This window comes from Pteronotus mesoamericanus, unplaced genomic scaffold (genome assembly GCF_021234165.1).
Source record: "Pteronotus mesoamericanus isolate MK-2021 breed Mesoamerican mustached bat unplaced genomic scaffold, CSHL_Meso_final contig_657, whole genome shotgun sequence".
Lineage (NCBI taxonomy): Eukaryota > Metazoa > Chordata > Mammalia > Chiroptera > Mormoopidae > Pteronotus > Pteronotus mesoamericanus.
This window is the reverse complement of record NW_026555229.1, coordinates 22,835,166-22,853,867: the sequence shown is the minus strand read 5'-3', so window position 1 is coordinate 22,853,867 and position 18,702 is coordinate 22,835,166. Positions and strand designations below refer to the sequence as shown.

General features: G+C 48.8%; 1 protein-coding gene across 1 annotated transcript in view; it reads left to right on the top strand.

Annotated features, from left to right (window-relative positions):
* Positions 1-737: 737 nt before the first annotated feature.
* Positions 738-18,702, top strand: part of ADAM12 (ADAM metallopeptidase domain 12) — a gene marked incomplete at its 5' end in the record, with an annotated part of 275,701 nt that continues 257,736 nt past the window's right edge. Inside the window, 3 exon segments of the mRNA XM_054581238.1 lie at positions 738-812; positions 815-962; positions 965-1,123. Coding sequence (XP_054437213.1) covers positions 738-812; positions 815-962; positions 965-1,123 — 382 coding nt within the window.

Sequence of the window (18,702 nt, the reverse complement as noted above, 5' to 3'; positions counted from 1 at the left end):
CCCCCCCGCCCCGACCCCCTAAAGAGTCTCATTCCAAAGGCGTGGGAGTGCGCCCAGGACCTGTATTTTTAAGAGACAAACCCAGATAATTCTCCAAAACAAAAAAGTTTGGGAAACATGGCCATATACCCTTTTCTGGGTCCACGCCTTGGAAAAGAAACGTGAGTCAATGTATCAAAGTAAAATCTAAAGCAATACATCAAAAGCTTTATGCCCAGACATCGTGTGCCTGCCTGCAAGTCCAAGTTTATTTCTCAGGCACCAGACTTCCATTTGGGGGCTTAGGGGATGGCCCTGGACGCCCGCCGGGCTGGGGACCGCCTTTTCAGACCTGCTACCCGCGTTCCGCGGGTTCTCGGCAAGCCGGGGAGCGAGCAGCCGAGTCATCATTTCCAGCCTCAGACTGGAAAAGCTGGACCGTGCAGCCGCGTGTGCTCTTGGCAGCCGGGCGCCCGGGGCCCCGCGGCCACATCATCCTGGGGCGGGGATGTGTGCACTCCGGGCCACGTCTGTGCCGCCGGGGCGCGCGGCCCGGGAGGCGCCCTGCACCGAGCCGCCCCGGGGGTGGGCGAGCGCCGGATCTGGGCGGGACCCTGGCCGGGACCCTGAGCGGTCTCTAGGACCCGCGGGACGCCGCCGGGGGGCGGGGTGCGGGGGAGACCATAATTTGTTCCGTGGTAATGAGACGGTGACTGTTGGCCGTGGATCCATTTCACAGGCTTGCCCTGTCTCACTAACGATCTTCCTCGTCTCCGGGCCAACTCGGACAGCTTGCTCATTTACGGCAACGGTCAAGGCTGGCTCATGCCAGAGCAGCGCGCGCGCGCACACACGGGGGGAAAACTTTTTTTTGAAAAAAAATGAAAGCCTAGACTAGCTCGTCGGCGGCGCGGGCGCTGTGCGAGGGGTTCGGAGCTGACTGCCCGCAGCACGAAATCCCTCGGGTCGCGACTCCCAGCCCCGCTGGCCGTCCGCGTGGAATGGTGCGCGCTCGCCGCTGGACCCCGAGAGCTGCTGCACCGAAGGCCGGCGACCATGGCAGCGCGCCCTCCGCCTGCGCCCCCCGCCCGCGCCCTCCTGCTCGCCCTGGCCGGGGCCCTGCTGACGCCCGGCGCCGCCCGAGGTAAGTCGAGGAGCCCAGGCAGCTCCCTGCCGGTCCCCTGCTCGACTCTCGCGCCCGCCGCCTGGGGTCGTCCGCTGGCTGCGGACTCACCCGCGGGGGCACCTCTCGCAGCCCTGGGGGGACGCCGGGTGGGCGGGGCTGCCCAGTAACGCGCGCACTGGGGTGCATCAGCTGAGCCCTCGGGCTCCGGCTACCGGCGCTGGGAGGACACTCCCCACCTCCCTTCCAGCACCACCACCGCGACCAGGTGCCAGTTCCCGGGGGAAGGAGGGAGCGCTTGGCTCGGGGCCGGGAAGCCGCCATCGCGTAGCCCAGACGGCTCAGCCTTGGGGCTGCGCGCTCCCCCCACCGCCCTGTCCCCTACTCCTAGGGTGTCCTTTGCCAAGGCGTCTAAGTCTTGACAGTTACACGTGTCGCCAGGGACGATGTGCACCGGGTCATCTTACCCTTAGTGACTCCCCCAGCCCAGGCTCTGGGTCGACCCTCACAAAGTCCCCTCTCCACCCATCCTCGCCACGGACACACTTGGGGGATGCACAGTAACCACGCAGGTGGGCCATTCCCTTCTCTGCAGGTGTGCCTGCCACAATCCACAGAGGCCTCCACTTTTTAAAAATTGACTTTTACTTTCTTTAGTTTCCCTCCCCTCTTCAGTTAATTCCGGGTCGCTCCCCGGTTGTCTGTGGTGGCCAAACTTGAGCAGAATTTTCCTGCCTCTCGCCACTTCGTCAGTTGGATGGCCATAAAAAAAAAAAAAAAAAAAAAAGCTTAAATCAACCTTGTGCAAAGCGACAACTCATTTCGAAGTTAAAATGCGGATATTCTAGCTGTTTGGTAGATCTTGATTTTCCCGAGTTCTAGCCCCTTAAAACCGGGCACCTGTGGGTCCTTCTTTTTGCGTAATGAGTCCTCACCCAGCAGGTGTCTTTTTAACAATTCGGATGCTCCCCGCAGTCGTCGCCGCGGCCTCTCTGCCGCTAGAGGCGCTGTCGCTCTACCGTTGAATGCCCGGCCCTGACCTCTCGCGCTGCGTTCTTGGGGTTCCGCACGCAGGGCTTTCTTCTTCCACCACCGGCCTCAGTCGCGAACCGTTACCACTTTATGGTACATTTTATTCTGCCGTTGCCACTGCTGCCCTCCACCCCCACCGCATCTCCTGTTATGTGGCCGAAACCCAGCTCTCGTTAAAATCCACCCGGCAAGCCAGGCCAATTTGGGAATCAATGATTAAATCAAAGGGTTGCCCGAAGCCATGAAGAAGCGCGGAGGAGGCCAAGAAGCAATCCCGCCGCTGACTGCGCGGTTCAAGGACTCTGACCTGCAACTGGGTATGGTGGCGCTCAAAAGCGGTTTTGAAAGACTTTTGTACCCACCGGTCCTTTTGAATGTTTCTCGAGAAAGAACTTTTTAAAAAGCTGAAGCAGAATCACAAAGTGTGGCTAAGGTGGCCTTTAACTCCACACATGCTCTGTACACATAGACAGAATTCCACTGGGCATGGGTTGTGTGTGTGTGTGTGTGTTTAAGTGGAAAATGTTCACTAATTCAAGCTAATAATGGGAAAATATTCTATGGAGGGGGGCTTTTATTACGTTGTGACTGCAGCTTTGGTGGAGAGAGTTTTTCCTTAGGGTAGATAAAGACTCAGAATAGAAAGCCAGTTGGACCTAAACATTTTGAGGGGGTTTCATGTGCTATCCCAGGATTCATTCCTTCTTTATCCTGGGTTCTCGATAGCAAGCCTTACATCAGTCAGTGCCCAAGCATCATAGCATTGAAGTTGTTTGAAAATCCGAATGTACCATGAAACATTTCTTTCTGTTGGCAAGAGAAAAGGAGGAGTTGCTACTCGCTGGAGGCAGAGTATATCCCAGGGCTTGTCTCCCTGTGTGGTACCCTGAGCCCCAGAGCAGCCGCTTACTTGGCACCCTTCCGTGGCATGGCAGCCCTGGCGGACCCAAGCCGAGCCCTAAACCCCACACCCTCTACTCTCGAGCGCGTTCCTTCCCCAGGATTCCCCAGCTCAGTGATGGCAGCCTCTGCTTCTTCCAGATGCCTCATGCTAACACCTTGAAGGCCATCGCTTTCTCTCCATAAGCCACCCATCTCCAGAATATATTCCTCCTCTTTTTATCTGTTTTTGCAGAAGCCCCTTACCCCCCGTACGGCAGCCTCCTCGTGGGCCTGCTGGTGTCCCTGCCTGTCCCCACGCTGTGTATTCTTCCAGAACCACAGCCAAAGTCATCATTTTCGGTCATGAGTCAGATCATGCAGGTTTCCTGTTGAAACCCCCAGTGGCTTTCTCTGGCTCTCGGGAAAGAAATTCCCAACCTCTGGATAACCTAATCTCCGGTTTTCTCTCTGACCTCCTTTCCTACCTTTCTCGCTCATTCTACCCCAGCCACACTGGCGTCTCTTCTTTCCAACTTTCCAGTATAGTGTTGCCATCATTTTTAACAGCAGCATTCAGTTTTGCATCATGACTGCAAATACTGTGCCCCGTCGAGCTACCCAGTGTTCTATGATTCCATTTCATTCCTCTTGCAACTCTTTGTTTTTCCTTGAGTTAGTTATTGCTTCGGTGTTTAAATGCTTTGCTTTTCTTCCCGTGTACTAATCTCTACTTCCAAATTTCCTGGGGGAAGTATTAAATTCCTTTCAACAGTACCAGACACACTAGGTAATTTATCCATTTTTTTTTCCCTTGGTGTTCTCTGCCAGTTCCAATGTAAACTAGTTACTTTTTAGGCATGCAGTATAGCTGTTGTCTCTGCCCGTATTACCACGATGCTGGAAATTCCTCCTACATCCTTCCTGTACTGGATCGCCTGCTTTGTGAGCACCGTAACTCTCTCTCAGTTTATTCCTTGTTTTTGAGGAGCACATTTTCTAGCAACTTCCCAAAGAAGGGTACAAGGGAGATAACCTATTTTTTAGAACTTGTTACAATGCTTTCTTTCACCTGCAAATAACAGAAAGCCCAACCACAGAAATATTTTAAAGTTTCCTTTTCCTTACCTTTACGTAACGTGCAGTTGTGAAGTAAGCAGTGAAGAGGGTCAGTGATGCTATTAGGGACTTAAGCTCTTTTGTTTGTATCTGCCATACTTACGTGTTGGCTCTCGCCTTTATCCTTGCTGCCTCCTGGTCACATGATGGCTGCTGTACCTCTTGGCATTGTATCTGCATTCCAGGAAGAAACAGGACAGAAGAGGCAAGAGCAGAGCCAACCAAATCTATTTTATCAGAAAAATATGAATATTTCTGGAGGCTTTTGTAGCAGATTTTCTCTTGGCCAAACTGTGACCCAGGACCACTGCCAGCTGCACGGGAAGATAGAAAAGTAAATATTTTTAGCTGCTGCAAATAAAACTGAGTCCTGTGAATAGGAAAGAAGGTTAGAACATGTGTCTGCACGCAAATATGTATTATCTGTTTTACTCTTGATTGCTAGTTTGTTTAGGTATAAAATTCCAAGGCGAAGTCCTATTTCCTCAACATTTTATAAGACCTCCCTTCGTCACCTCTCTGTCCTTTGCTGCTTGAGACCCTGATGGCTGTCCGTCCATCCTTTGAGTGTAGTCTGTTTTTCTTTCCGACAACTCCCGTGATCTTTTCCCCGTAGTATTGCCGCATCTCCTGATGATGTGCTTTAGCTAAGTTCTTGTGAGAAATGGCGCTGGAGACTCTGTAGCCCTTTCAGTGTGAAGACGTCATGCTGCTAAGTTCTAGTATATTTGATTGCACTATTTCTTCAATGATTTCTCCCACACTGTTTTTATCGTGCTGTCCCTGAAACTGCTATAAGCTGGAGGTCCCAACCTCCTGACAACTTCCTCTAATTTTCTTACCTATTTTTCATCTCTTTATATTTTTGTTCTACCTTCTGGGAGAGTCAAATTTCACTTTCCAGCTCTGCTTTTCAAGTTATTTATTTCTGCTACGAGATATTTAATTTCCATGGAGTGTTTCTTCTATGAATGTTCCATTTTTTTTTAAGTGGCTGTTCAGTTTTTAAATAATGGGTGCAAAATTTCTATGAACTCTTGAGTGTAGTTTGTTTTTTAACCATCGTTTGTGCTGACCTCATCCTCACGTTCGCTCTGAGAGCCTCACCCGCTCCCACCTGTGATGGTCTCGGACTTTCTTCAAGGGCCTACGTTTTGGCTCCCTGTTTATATTGAACTGTGAGACCCCCGAAAGCCCCTGGAAAGTCCCGTGTGCTTCAAAGGCTCACACTTGGATGTGAGGACCATCACGCGTCATGGCCTCTGTCATGTTTCTCAGGCCGGTCCCGTCCCCTGGGAGGAGACCTGCAGCCCCCTCTGAGGAGGGCAAGCCTGGGGCCAGGGTCTCAGAGCTGAGTGAGGAGAGCAGGGCTCACGGGGATGTCTCTCCCTTCGGGGTGCTTTCTCTTTTTTAAATTTTTTTTAATTAAATTCGTTGGTTTTCGATGTGGCACCAGACAACCCCTGCCTCGCTCTCAGCTAGGCCTCAGGCCTCGAGGACAGAACCGCCTGCCCCAGGGTCTCCAGCAAAGCCATCTCCTGGTCTGTGGGGGACGGTGGGGCAGTCACCTCACTGCGTGGGCTGTGCGAGGGCCCTGGTGTACCCGCTTGTCCTTGGACGGTCACCAGCCCAGCTGAAGGGACCATCAGAGGGACCCGGGGCCTCCCCTTCCCAGGCCTGTTAGGGGTTCTGCCCACGCCACCTTGGCGGTGGCTTCCCTGTCTCCAGGCAACAGGGCTCCGGCTCTGTCTTCTCTGCTGAGCAGGTAGCCCCTCACCTGTCCTCCTCTGTCTTCCAGAGCGCGGCTGCTTTCTCTGACTTGTCACCGTCACTCTAGTTCTTCATTTGGTGGCGGTGGCGGTGGTATTGCCTGCGGGTGTGCCTCCTGCACCGACAAGCCAGTCATGCCTTTATCCCCGCCCTCCTCATAGAGACGGGGCGTCTTCCCCTCCCTCCTCATTTGGCTCTTTTCCTTCCTTCCTTGTGGAAACAGAAATTACATCCAGCTTTTAATGTTTTGAAACTTTTTTCTTAAACATCTGTAAATACTCAGCGTCAGCATAGACCTAATTAGGTAGACATTGTGGCTGCGGGAGCTGTGAAGCCCGCACTTCTTCCTCCCTGGTGCGCACGCGGCCGCGGTGAACGCGGTGCAGTTGCCCGGGAAATGTTTGGGTTTTGCAACAGAGTGTGTTCCGGAGGCCTCTGTAGGCCGACTTGTCCCTGCGCTACCTGTCTCGTGCACAGACAGGTGTGGGCGCTGTTTTCAGACCTTCCTTCTGTAGTGAAGTCTGGCGCGTCCCGCGCTGGCCCCGCCCTGGCTGTGCGCCCGCGGAGCTGCACTGTGAAGCCCGGCAGTGCGGCCTGTCCTTGCGTCGTCAGCTCTCCGCGATCAGGAATGTGAGGTTAGTCTAATCTAGACGGAATGTTTTAGCAAATAGTTTCTGTGCATTTTCCGTAGCTGTTTCTCTATGGGTGTTTTTCAGTACATTATTAAACCTACCACTTTCATACCAGCGCCTAGTTCCTTCAACAGGTGTTCATCACGCGCTCTGGTGCCTGGAGCCGGGCTGAGACCTTTGCGTGCACTGTCGCCTGCAGGCCTCCTGGGAGAGCCGCACCCTCACCCAACAGAAAGGAGACCAGGCTGGGCTTCAGGTGGCCTCGCCAAGTGGCAGGCACAGGGCCACCCCGAGGTGGAGGCCAGGTCTTCACCTAGGCTGATCGACACCCCGCCATCAATGCCCTCCGTCTGTGGGGTGGTTAAAATGTCTATAGCAATGAGATGGTGACTTAGCTTGGTACTAAACAGAACGCGGTGCCGTTAAACTTGATTGCCAGTTGAAAGAGGCGCAGAGAACCCCAGCTTCCCCACGGGCCTGCCGTCTCACTCTGTCTCCTTGCGCTTCATTCCTTTTCCGCCCAGCATCCCCTGCCTCCGACCGACCCGCGGGGCGAGGAGCGGAATGATCCAGTGCCGCCTGCCTGTCCCTTACCCTTGAAGCTTTCCCGTCGTTCCAAGGCTGCGTTAAGAGCCCTGCTTCTAGGCAGCTGCTGAAAGCTGGGCAGCCTCATCGGGACACTGTGGATGCTCCGTCTGTTGACCTGCTTCTTGGAAGCTCCCCGGTCAGATCGGGCGGGCGAGCTGGTGATGAACCCCGCCGGCTCCCCGCAGCGGGGGGTGGGCCCCGCGCCTGCGGCTGGACCAAGAAAGGCCTTGTGTCGTGTGTTGCTCTATTTGTCCTTAAAGCCAGGAGAGGATGTAAGCATTTCTCATGAGATCTATGGTCAGGTGAATCTGGGCATCCTCTGAGAGCCTGGTTTTGCTTTTTTGTTTTTGTTTTTCAAATCCTGGGTGGTTTGGTAGTCGTCTCAGGATGCTGAATTAGGATTTAGAGGCTGTGTTACATCTTAAATGCAACTGGTTAGTGAGACAGATGTATTCCTTGAAGTGAGGCATCTTAACTACACTTTAATTTCTGAGCTAAAATAATTTTTTAGCCAATTTCAGTATAATCTGAGATACAAGCATGAAAAAGATGATTGCTAAAGAATTTAGGCCCCCCTCATCTATTCCCTTAAAAAACATGAAATATTTTAAAAGTTGTCCAAAGGACATAGAATATGTTACACACCTGTATTTTTACCAGCCAGATTACTATATACACTTCAGAATTTTTAAAATTTAAAGATATAAAATGTTAAAGATAGATTTAAAATGATTCCCTGTTCTTACCCACCCAACTCCTTCTCCTTCTGCAGAAGGTAACCACCATTCTAAAGTTGGTGGGTTTATGTGTATATACATATCCCTGATCAATATTTGATACTGCTTTTGAATTTAGATATTATATAAATGGAACCCTGCTATATACAACAGCCGTCTGCAACTTGCTTTTTAAAAAATTAATGTATTTTAAAGACTTATTCAGGTTAACGTATGTGCTTGCTTCATTCCTTTTAGTTGAATGACTGAATGATTCATTGTGTCTCACCCTATTGAGAAATGTCTGCTTTTCCCAACTTCTTGATTCCAAGATGGTGCAGAGATACTTGAACCGATCCCCTTCTACAGGGCGGGTGCTGAGCGGTAGAATATGCCAGCTTTCTGCTCTGATGTGTTGGGCTGTATCACTCCCTACACTGGTTGTACCGGTTGACATTCCTTCTTGTTAGAGATCTAGTGACCCGTGTTTTTGCCAGTTCTTAGCATTTTCAGACTTCTAAATGTTGCCAAGCTGGATGTGAAATGTTCCATTGTTTTAATTGGCATTTCCCTTATTACGAGAAACCAAGACTTTTCATGTGTTTATATTGTGTTTCTTCTTTGAATTATTTATTCTTATCATTTGCCCATTTTTTTTCTTTTGAAATGTGGTTTAAGAAATCCTCCTCTCTTTCCTAAGCTTCAAAAGAGATTTTTAAATAATTTCTTCTAAATTTTAGCTTTTCATCGTTAACTTCTAGTATAACTGGAATTTATTTTGTATTTATGGTATGAGGGTCACATCTATTTCCCCCCTGTAGATAATGTCACCAGACACCCTAGTAGCATGTGTTGGATCCTTTCCCCCTTCTGATAAACACCATGTAAAGACAGATGTGCTTCTGGGTTCCTTCTGTGTTGGAGACTTGATCGATCCTCTTTCTAATATTACACTGTTTTCAGCGTCCTACACTGTGCAAGAAGCTGTACGCGTTCAGACTGGTCGGCATAGCGGGGAACAGAGGGCAGGCAGCGAGGGCGGCCCGCTGGGGTTTGCACATCAGCTCTGCCCGCTGGTTACAGACACGGGACCGTGACACAGTGACCAACCATCCCGTGTTCTCAGGACTCGCCCAGCTTTGCTACTGAGAGTCTCACGTAGCAGAAAGCTCCTCAGTGCTGGGCAAACATGATGGCTGGTCACGCTAAACCTCAGACAAATTATGCAATCTCCGTTTGTCCCTCAATGAAACGGTGACAATAATGGTATCTGTGCCCACAGGGCTGTGGGAAAGATGAAATGCACTCATACAGGGAGAACGCTCTGAACAGTGCCTGACCCAAGCTAAGCACTCAGAAACAGGCAATTCCCCCTCTTCTCCCTTAGTCTCCTTTAAAATTGTTTCAACTATTCTTGAATCATTGATATTTCATATGAACTTGAGAATCTTCTTGTTAAATTCTGCAAAATACCCCTGGGAACTTACGGATTAATTTGGGAGACAATTGCCATTTTCCTGACATCAAACCTTCTTGCTATGGAAGGTTTAATGTCGTCACAGCCCATGACCATTATTTACGTGCTTTCTTTAATGTTATTCAATAAATTTTAAGTAATTTTTCTCTGAAATTTTGCACATCTTTGAAAGCTATATTTCTAGGTACCCTGAGGGCCTAATAGATTTGTTGTTATTCTGAATGGTATCACTGTTTTTATTTTTAGGTTTTAACGTTCTCATATGGAAAACTTTAAATGTACACAAAAGTAGACAGACTGCCATAGTGGACAGACATGTGCCCATCACTCAGCTTCTGCAGGTACAACCAGCTCACAGCTATGTTTGTTTTATCTGTGAATTTTGTCTTTTTTATAAGTTCCAGTGGATGTTTTCAGTATAAAGAAAATTATTTTTTTGTATTTGATAAAAAATACAAAGTTATTTTTGTATTTTGATTTTGTATTGAGACACATGGCTTGATTTTTGTTAGTTCTCATAGTTTGTAGATTGACTTCATAGACATCCTAAGAGAATTATCAGTAACTTTCCTTTCTCTAAATGTCTTTGTTTAGTTTTCATTTCAAAGCAGGACTGTCAGCCTCATGGGGCACGTCGAGGAGCTTTCCATCTTTTTCTTTTCCTAGGACAGCTGAGGTATAACAGGTTATTGTTTCTTTAACAGTTGTTGGAACTTGTCTTACATAGCATGAAAGTGCGCTGTTTTTTCCATCAGAAACTTGACAATCGATTCAATCCCCTCAAATGGCTAGAGTGCGACTCATGTTTTCTCTTCCTTTCTGGAATTAGCCCGTTGCGTTTTAGTGGTTTAGATCTCTTCATTTTTTCTGTGTCGTTACACAAGGTCCCTTCTTGGAGGTTGTGCTATCCTTCTGCTTCTCTCTTCTTGGGCTCAAAGCTGCGCTCTTTCAGCTCCAGTCGCCCTTTTCTCCTCCTGCGTCGCGAAGGGTGGAGTTTCCCTCCGACTCGGCGTGTGCTCTTGCACACGTTTTGCTTTCAGTGTGAGGTCATCCCGTCCAAAGCGTCCCACAGTCCGCTACGTGCATTGTGATCTTCGATTATTAACTTTCTGAGACACAGGTTCTGACTGGCGTGTGTACGAGTGTGGAAGGGTGGGTTTTACTTCCCAAGTGCTCGAGTGGGGTGATCTTTGTTATTTACACCTGATTTGATTGCACTGCATCAGAGAAAGTGACCTGTGTCATGTTGACTCTCGTATTTGAAGGGTTTTTTTTTTTTATGAGCTAATGTATTAATGTTTATAAAAATTACATGTGTGTTTGAAAATATTCACTAATAAGTACTGGGTATAGCCTTTTAGATATGTCAATTAGATTAAGCTTGTTAACTGATGTTAAATGTTCCACTATGGCAAATTACATTTTTTTTGTTCAATATTTCTGTTTCTAAGGGAGGTTTGAAGACTATAATATAATCACGGTTTTCCCATTTTCCTTGTAATTCTGTTAGTTTTTGCATTATACAATTTGAGGTTAATTTGTCGGGCCCATGAAACGGTATAAGGTTCAGATTTGTCTGATGCAGATATTACTATATCTGTTTTCTTTTGGTTACTTTTTTTTGGTTGTATCTTTTCCTACCTCTTTACTTTCGAATTTTCCATGTCATTAAATTTCACATGTGTCTGTTGTAAACAAAATAGTCTGGGTTTTTAAGACTTTGTAATTGCTGCTTTGTATCCACCCAGTTTCATCCACTCACATTTATTCTGATTTCTGGTGTTTTTGAACTCTTCCTCCATTTTATCACTACTTACCATGGCTATTTTTATACCTTTTCTTCTTCTCTGTCTCCTATTGCTGAAGGATTATGGACATATCTACTTCTCTCCTGTTCTATTAATGTAGATGTTCTGTGTTTGCTTCCACGATTTAATAGTACTGTTGCATCTTTAACACTCGCGCCTCAGCCGTGGCTGTGCGCAGAGGCCGGTCGCTGGCCTCCCTGTAACGGGACTACAGGCTGAGGACGTGTCGATGCCTCTTTCATGCCTCTCGTTTATCTGTGTTGTTTTCCAGCATTTTGTTCTACCATTTTGCAGCACATCTCATTAAACCCTATGGGGTGGTGGTAGGCTTGGTTTTCTTTTCATTGCCCTGGTTTGTTTTGATTTATCCAGTGTAACCAGTTTCTTCGCACCGTTGACTTCTTACGAACCTCAGCTGCCTCCTGGATTCAGCGTTTCTCGTCAAAGGTGTGTGCCACGGAGGGTCTGTGAATAGCAAGTTCTCTGTGTCTGCTTGCCTGGGAAACGTTTGTTTTCTCTTTTTCATGAACGTTAGCTTAGCTAAGCGTAGAATTCGAGGGTGACCGTTCATCGGCGGGTATTGCCCTCTGTACCCTGGCCACTCCTGCTGCTGTTGACGTCTTTTGCTTAACGATTGTTCCTTTGCACTAAACCTACATCATTCTCAGGTGCCTCCTTAGACTGTTCTGTGTGTGTGTGTGTGTGTGTGTGTGTGTTTCTATAGTTTTATTAACATATTTTATATGGATTTATTTTTAATTTGTGTACATGGCCCTTCTCTGCTTCTTGAATCTAATCAATTATGGAAAATTCTTTGCCATTTTCTCTTTAATTGCTGTCTTGTCTTTATTGCCCCTATTACCTTCTTTGGAACTTTTATTACCTAGAATTGGACCTTTTCATTCAGTCACTCTGCTTTTAATTTCTCTCTGTCTCTTCATCATTCTGCTTTATAATCTGGGCGATGTCTCCAACTCTAAATTCCATTTCACAATGCTCTCTTGCTGAGTCTAAATTGCTGTTTAACAGTCCATGGGCTTACATTGCATTTTCCACTGCCTGCAATTTTTCATTTATCAAATCTTTATTTCATTCTTTTTCCAAGCCTGCTAGATCTTTTACAAATAATGTCCTTTCATTATCTTCCATTAGGGTTTCTATGTATGCTTCTATGTCTGTGAAAACTTTGGGGTATATACCGATATGTTGTTATCCTTTCCAGATTGTTCTGTGGTCTCCTTCTTAGGGTGCTGAGTCCGAACTGTTCCGGATCGCCTCTTCCAGTGCCTTGCCATTTTCAACCATGAACTCGGGTTTAGTTTTTCCCCCTCTCTCTGCACCTGAGCTTATGAGAGGTGCAGCGGGACACTTTGTTTACGAACGATAGGTGTTTCAAGGATTTCATGGAGCCCAGTTTTCATGTTAGTTTCTCACTTTGGAAATTTTACTTCATGTGGCCGTGGTCACTTCGGTCTCCACGTGCATGTGGCAAAGGCTCGAAGTTCTTATATTTTTCTCTTGGGAGACTCCTTAACTCTCACCAGCCCTCTGGGTTGGCGAGCCGCTCTTCAGTCTCCCCGGGGCATCGGGTAGGGTCGCTCAGCCCCTTGAACTTGGGAAGGGCAGCCCCGTGGGAGCCTCGCATCATGTGAGGCTCCCAGCCCCCGTTCGTGTGTCCTGCGCTCGAGCTCCGGCCTCCGGCCATTTGAGGCCCCTCTCCAGGCTGCAGGCCGGTCTGCCGGCCGCCTTGCATCTCCACGGTATTGGCATGGTCGTAATGCTCAGCTGTGAGTTCCTCTTATGTGTCTGGACCCCGTTAACCTCCTCTCCTCCCTTCTAGTTTACTTATGTACATACTGTTAAAATGTCACATTATATTTAGTCTTTCTATGTGGTCGCAGTGGGAAGGCTTTCTGTCCGCGTCAGCTCAGCGCGCCCTGCCTTCAGGACTGAAGTCCCCGCATTGAGTCTGTGGCTCCTAGTCCACAGGCTGATGAGCATGCTGCCCTCAGACTCCGCCAGGCGCCGGGCACAGGACAGTGAGAGGGGGCGCAGACCCCCCCGCGGGGCAGGCAGAGCGAGCGGACCCTAGACCCGTACAGAAACGGCACGGAGCCCACCGGGCCCCCTGCTCTCCGCGTCCCAGGCTCCCCAAGCTGGGTCGCAAGAGCGCGTCAGCTGCTGTCCTGCAGCATGTCCGTCCTTGCGGTGGCAGCTGCGGCGCGAGGTGCGCTGGGGTCAAGGCTGAGCTGAGCCTTGTGAGGGGAGCCGTCAGCTGCTCCCCTCTCCCTCCGGCAGAGGCAGAACGACAACAGCTGGGAAACAGGGCCACAGGCCCTCCCAGAAGCCACGCCTCTGCCAGCAGCAGTGCCACCACAACTCCTGCCTCCTGAGCCTTCCAGGAGCGCATACTGAACGTGCCCATACTTCGAAGTTCCAGAACAGAGGACGATTGTAAAATGGGGGCGCGTGAAAGCCAATGATTGACACGCTCATCCATACACCTGTGTGAAATTTGGAACGCCTAACATGATCCCGTACGGACTGATTTCTCCACTGATTGATCTCGAAAAATCAGATGCCTGATTCATCCCTAAAATTTGGATTTAGTTGACTCCGTTCATCATTTCTTAGCAGGGAAAAGAATCTGTGTCTTTAAGCATAATTTATTCATCTGCAGTGAACGGTTGTCCTGAAACTTCCTCACACAATTATTCACAGTTCAGCCTCTTCTCTTTTTCTCGTCTGTTCACCCTTCAAGAGTGTGTTTCAGCCATTGCGCTCACTCAGTACAGGTGAGTAACCAGGACCCTGGTTACAGGGGCACGGGGGACAGGGGGACAGGGGGACAGTCATCTCAAAAGGGAAGGCAGGGGGGACCAGACAGGAGGTAGTTGGAAAAGCCAAGCCAAGACAGCTGTTTTAAAGCATTAAAAAAGTCCCTAACAGAAGCTACTTCTTCTCTTATGGACATAAACGCCATCGAATAACGAGGCACCTTTACCTCCGACGTCGCTCGCACACGGATTCCGCGGGCGCACCCGTTCTCCGCTGTGGTAGCGAAGCCGAGGGGCTGCTGGGCCAGGGGCCGCCGCTCTGCCTCAGGCGCAGAAGGCCTGGCTCCGAGCCCTGGCCTGGCCTCCTTGCCGCCGTGTGGCCTTGAACCTACTGAAGGGTCCTGAACCTCAGCCTCCTATGTGCCCAAGAAGAGTAAGGGTGCTGCAGCCTCCGTCCCTGGGCGGCGGTGAGCGCGGCGTGAGGAGCGTGTTGGGCGAAGCGTTTTGTAATGCACAGCCCTCCCCGTAGATGGAGGGAGCGCTGGGCGCGTGGGGCTGGTGGTAATATTTCCATTTCCCAGATGATGGGAAGAAGGCACAGAGAAGGTGCGGTTTGCTTTAGCCCCTGCATCTCGTAAGAGGCTGAGCCCGCCCAAACCAGACGGTTGATTTCTGAGGCCGAGTGACGCCGCACGGGCCGCCAGGGGAAGAGCCACGGCTCCCGACCGCCCTGGCAGGCGTGGCAGCGTCCCAGCTTTCTCACCTGCGTCGACCTTGGGGTCTCGGGGTCTGAGGAGCCAACAGCTCATCTCTCCAGGCAGGCCCTGAGGTTGAGACCTTCACAGTGTCTGTCCTGGAGACTTACCCTTGACCTTCAGGGATGGACAGGGAATAGAGGACCAGGGGCCCATTTTCCGGGCCCGACTTCTGTGACCTTTCATTTCTGTATTGAACGAACACGTGGACTTCACTAACATGTTTTATATGCAGGGAAACTTACCGTTCAGTAATTATACATCTTCTGATCTCTCTCGCAGATAAAATGTAGGACTTGCCCCACTGCCTTTACCCATGATGGCTTTAGGAAATCTACAATGTGAATGCACATGCATGCGTGTATTAGTTACCTCTTGCTGTGTAACAAGCTGCCATGACTCAGTGGTTTAGAATTACACATAACCGTGATCTCACGGTTTCTGTGGGTCAGGATTGTGGGGGCAGCGTAGCTGGGTCCCCTGCTTCTGCTTCTCTCTCGGCTGCAGTCACCACGTCCGCCCCGCAGGGGCTCCTCCCCCGGAGGTCAGACCGGGAACTGACCTGCTTCCAAGCGCACGTGGTCCTTGGCGGATTTCGGCTCCTTGAGAGCTGTCGGACTGAGGACCTCGGTCCCTTGCTGACCACTGGCAGGAGCCCTGCCTCATCCCCTAACAAGGGAGCCTCTCCCCTGGTCCAGCTGCTTCATCAAAGCACGCGAGCCTCGAAGGCAATGGAGAGGCTGCGGGAAAGACAAACGTCACACCCTTTGTCACCTAATCGTGGGGGTGACGGCCATGTCCCAGGGGTTAGAAGCAAGTCGCCAGGTCAGCCTTCCTGAGGGGAGGAGATTGGAGGAGGCATGAATAGCAGGGGCGGCGGTCACTGGGAGCCATCGACCGGCGTGCACGTGAGTTAATTAGCTAAGGCGCTGCTGATACCAAGTACGGCTTTGACGCTGGAAGCTTCTGTTTGAGACGCGTCCACTTAGCACGTCCAGGCATCCGGACTGGTGGCAGCGTCCCATGCATGCGGTGGCTCCGTGTCTCTGCTTTTTCATTCCTTCCTTGTTCGCTTGTGCCCTGGCCTTCGTGCTCGGTCTGTGCCTCCGTTGGCCGGCTCTGACCCCGCCTTCACCTCCGTCGGGCGGCCTGACTCCTGCTTCGCTTAGACATCCCCGCCGCAGGGGATCCCGTTCTGGGCCCTCGCACGCTGCTCAACTCGGGAGCGGGTCCCCCTGGCGGTGCGCCTGAGGTGCTCCGCACGCGTCCGGCGGAGTACTTACCGTGTTTTAATCGCCCGGTTGTCTTGCTGGTGACAGAGACCACATCCACGTCACTGCCTGGGGCCCCCAGCACGTAATGCACCGCAGCTGCGCAGTGCACGCGGCACAGCCTGTGAGAGCCTCTGCTCCGAGGGCTCCTTTTCCTTCCCAACAGACATGGCTCGCCAAGCTCTACCCTGCACCGAAGCGTTTTTTCTTTGTGTGACTTTCCCGGTAAATGAAGTAGCACGTTTGGAAGATCTCTTTAAGAAAGACCATGTGTCCTAATACTTGGTATCAAACAGGTAGTTAGTGTCTATGAGTGATCCAAGAGAGACATCTCTAAGGAATTACTGAATGTTATTTTTATACTGAATAGAAATGACCTGATAATGTCATATAAGTCAGGAGCTGTCTCTACCCTTTGCAGCCCGTTCCCACGGTCGCCTGCGAAGCACACGGATAAAAGGCCACAGATGGGTCTACGCTGGTTTGGGTTTGGGTTTCCTGTCGCTGGTATCCAGTGACCTAACAGATACATTGAACTGTATGTTCCCTTTCTTGCTTTTCATTCCGCCACTCCCACATCAAACTTTTGAAGTGATTTTAACCCAAATGAGTCAAAATTCAATTGGGGGGTAAAATGACGCTTTCTCAAGCGGAGCTCAGCTTCAGCAACTACAAAAGCAACCAAAAAACAAAACCCGGGACCTCCCGTGGGCTCACTGACACACCACACATGTTTCTTTGTTTCATATTGTTTCCTTACATTGACCTTAGCTTTTGTCCAAGTCAGACGAGAGTGGTTTGGAGAAAAACATTTTTACATACAGAAATCTGAAAACATCAAAGTTTCTTGTTGATAAACTCACAATAATTTTTAAAAGCACACTTCTTAAGGTTATGCCCTGTTTATTTTTATAATACATCTCTCTATCGGTGGTTTACCATCGATTCTTTGCAGAAAGAGCATAAGAATGAAGCCAGATCACAGCATTTTGAAGTAGGTTATCAAAGGAAATGGAGTGTTGCTGAAGGGCGTTAATATAAATAAGGAGCAGCCTAATTAGGTATGAGTCTGGGAATATGGACTCTTTAGGTCCACAAATTAGCATGCCATTCTTTTCCTGTTTACATACAGTTGAACAGCTTGGGGTTAGGGGCCCTGACCCCCCTCCCTGCTCCCTGCATGCATTCAAAAATTGGCTCATGACTTTTGCCTCCCCCCAGAATTTAACTACTATTAACAGCCTACTGTTGACTGGGAGCCTTGCTGATAACAGGAACAGTCAATTTACACACATTTTGTACATTGTATGGATTTTATACTGTATTCTTACAATATTAGCTAGAGAAAACAGTATTAAGAAAATTATAAGGAAAATACATTCACAGTATTTGTTTAAAAAAATCAGTGTGTAAGTGGACCCGCATTGTTCAAGCCCACGTTGTGGTGTTCAAGAGTCAACTGTGGGCGCGCACGAGAGAAAGAGAGAGAGAGAGGGAATAGAATAGAGAGTGCTGGGTTTGATTTCGTAATATTTTATTAAGGATTTACCTCTGTGTTCATAAGATACACTGGTTTGTAATATTTTTCTTGTTAAATTCTTATCAGGCCTTATGAGAGTTATGAGGGTTTTCCTTCCTCCTCTATTTCATGAAAGATTCCATGTGAGATTGTTATTATTGCTCTCTTACATGTCTGATATGATTCATGAATGTGGCTCTGTAGGCTTGGACACAGGTGTGTGCGTGCACATGTATGTACAGTGCCTGTGTGTGTTGGGGGAGGGGTTAACCATGAATTCCATTTCTTCAACAAATACAAGACCATCCAGATTTTCTTCATTCTTGTGCCAGTTTTGGTAATTTGTGTCTTTCAAAGAACATGCCCGTGTCCTCTGAGTTAACAAGTTCGTGGGCATATTTTTTCCATATTTTCTTACCCTTTTAGTGACTGTATTATCTATAATGATTACCCTGTCCTTAATTCCCAAAATTGTCACATCTGTCGCCCTGTTGATCACCACGGTTGAAATTGATAATTCATGATTTCCCTCACTTTTTCTTTCATCTTGCTAAGAATTTAACTTTTTATCCATGTTGCAAACAACTTTGTTTTCAAAGAGTTTCTTTTTTTCCCTTTTCCAGTGACTTCTGCTCTTTGGTGTTTCTTTGCTTCCACGTTGTCTTTGCTTTGCTCATCTCTTAGCTTCTTATGGCGGATCCTTAGATTATTGACATGAAACCTTTTTCCCGTTCCTGTATAACCATTTAGAAATATAAGGAACCCTGTAAGCACTCCTTAACTGCATATTCCACAACTGTAGAGGCTGTGTTTTCCTTATATTTCAGTTCAAAATACTTTAAAACTTCTCTCGCAATTCTTTTCTCCAACTCAGGCTTTTAGAATCCATTGTCTAACTGCCACGTAAGCTGAGGGTTTCTAAAAATGCCTTTCTGTTACTCATTTCTAATTTTATTTTATTGTGATCAAAGAATAGATTCTACATGATTCTGACTGTTGCCGTTGTTGAGACGGGTCTCATCCCTCAGCGGATGGTCTCTACCGGCGACTGCCACACGAGCCGTTGAAGGGAACGTGTCTCCCACAGACGTCGGCTGGGTCCCCGTTCCACAGCGCACACCTGCTGGATGGTGTTATCAGGTCTTCTGTAGGCTTACCGATGTTCGGCATATCATTTCTGTCACTTGCTAGGAAGGTGGTATAACCCGGAACTAGAGCAGTCAATTTATTTATTTCTCCTTTGATTTCTATCAGTTT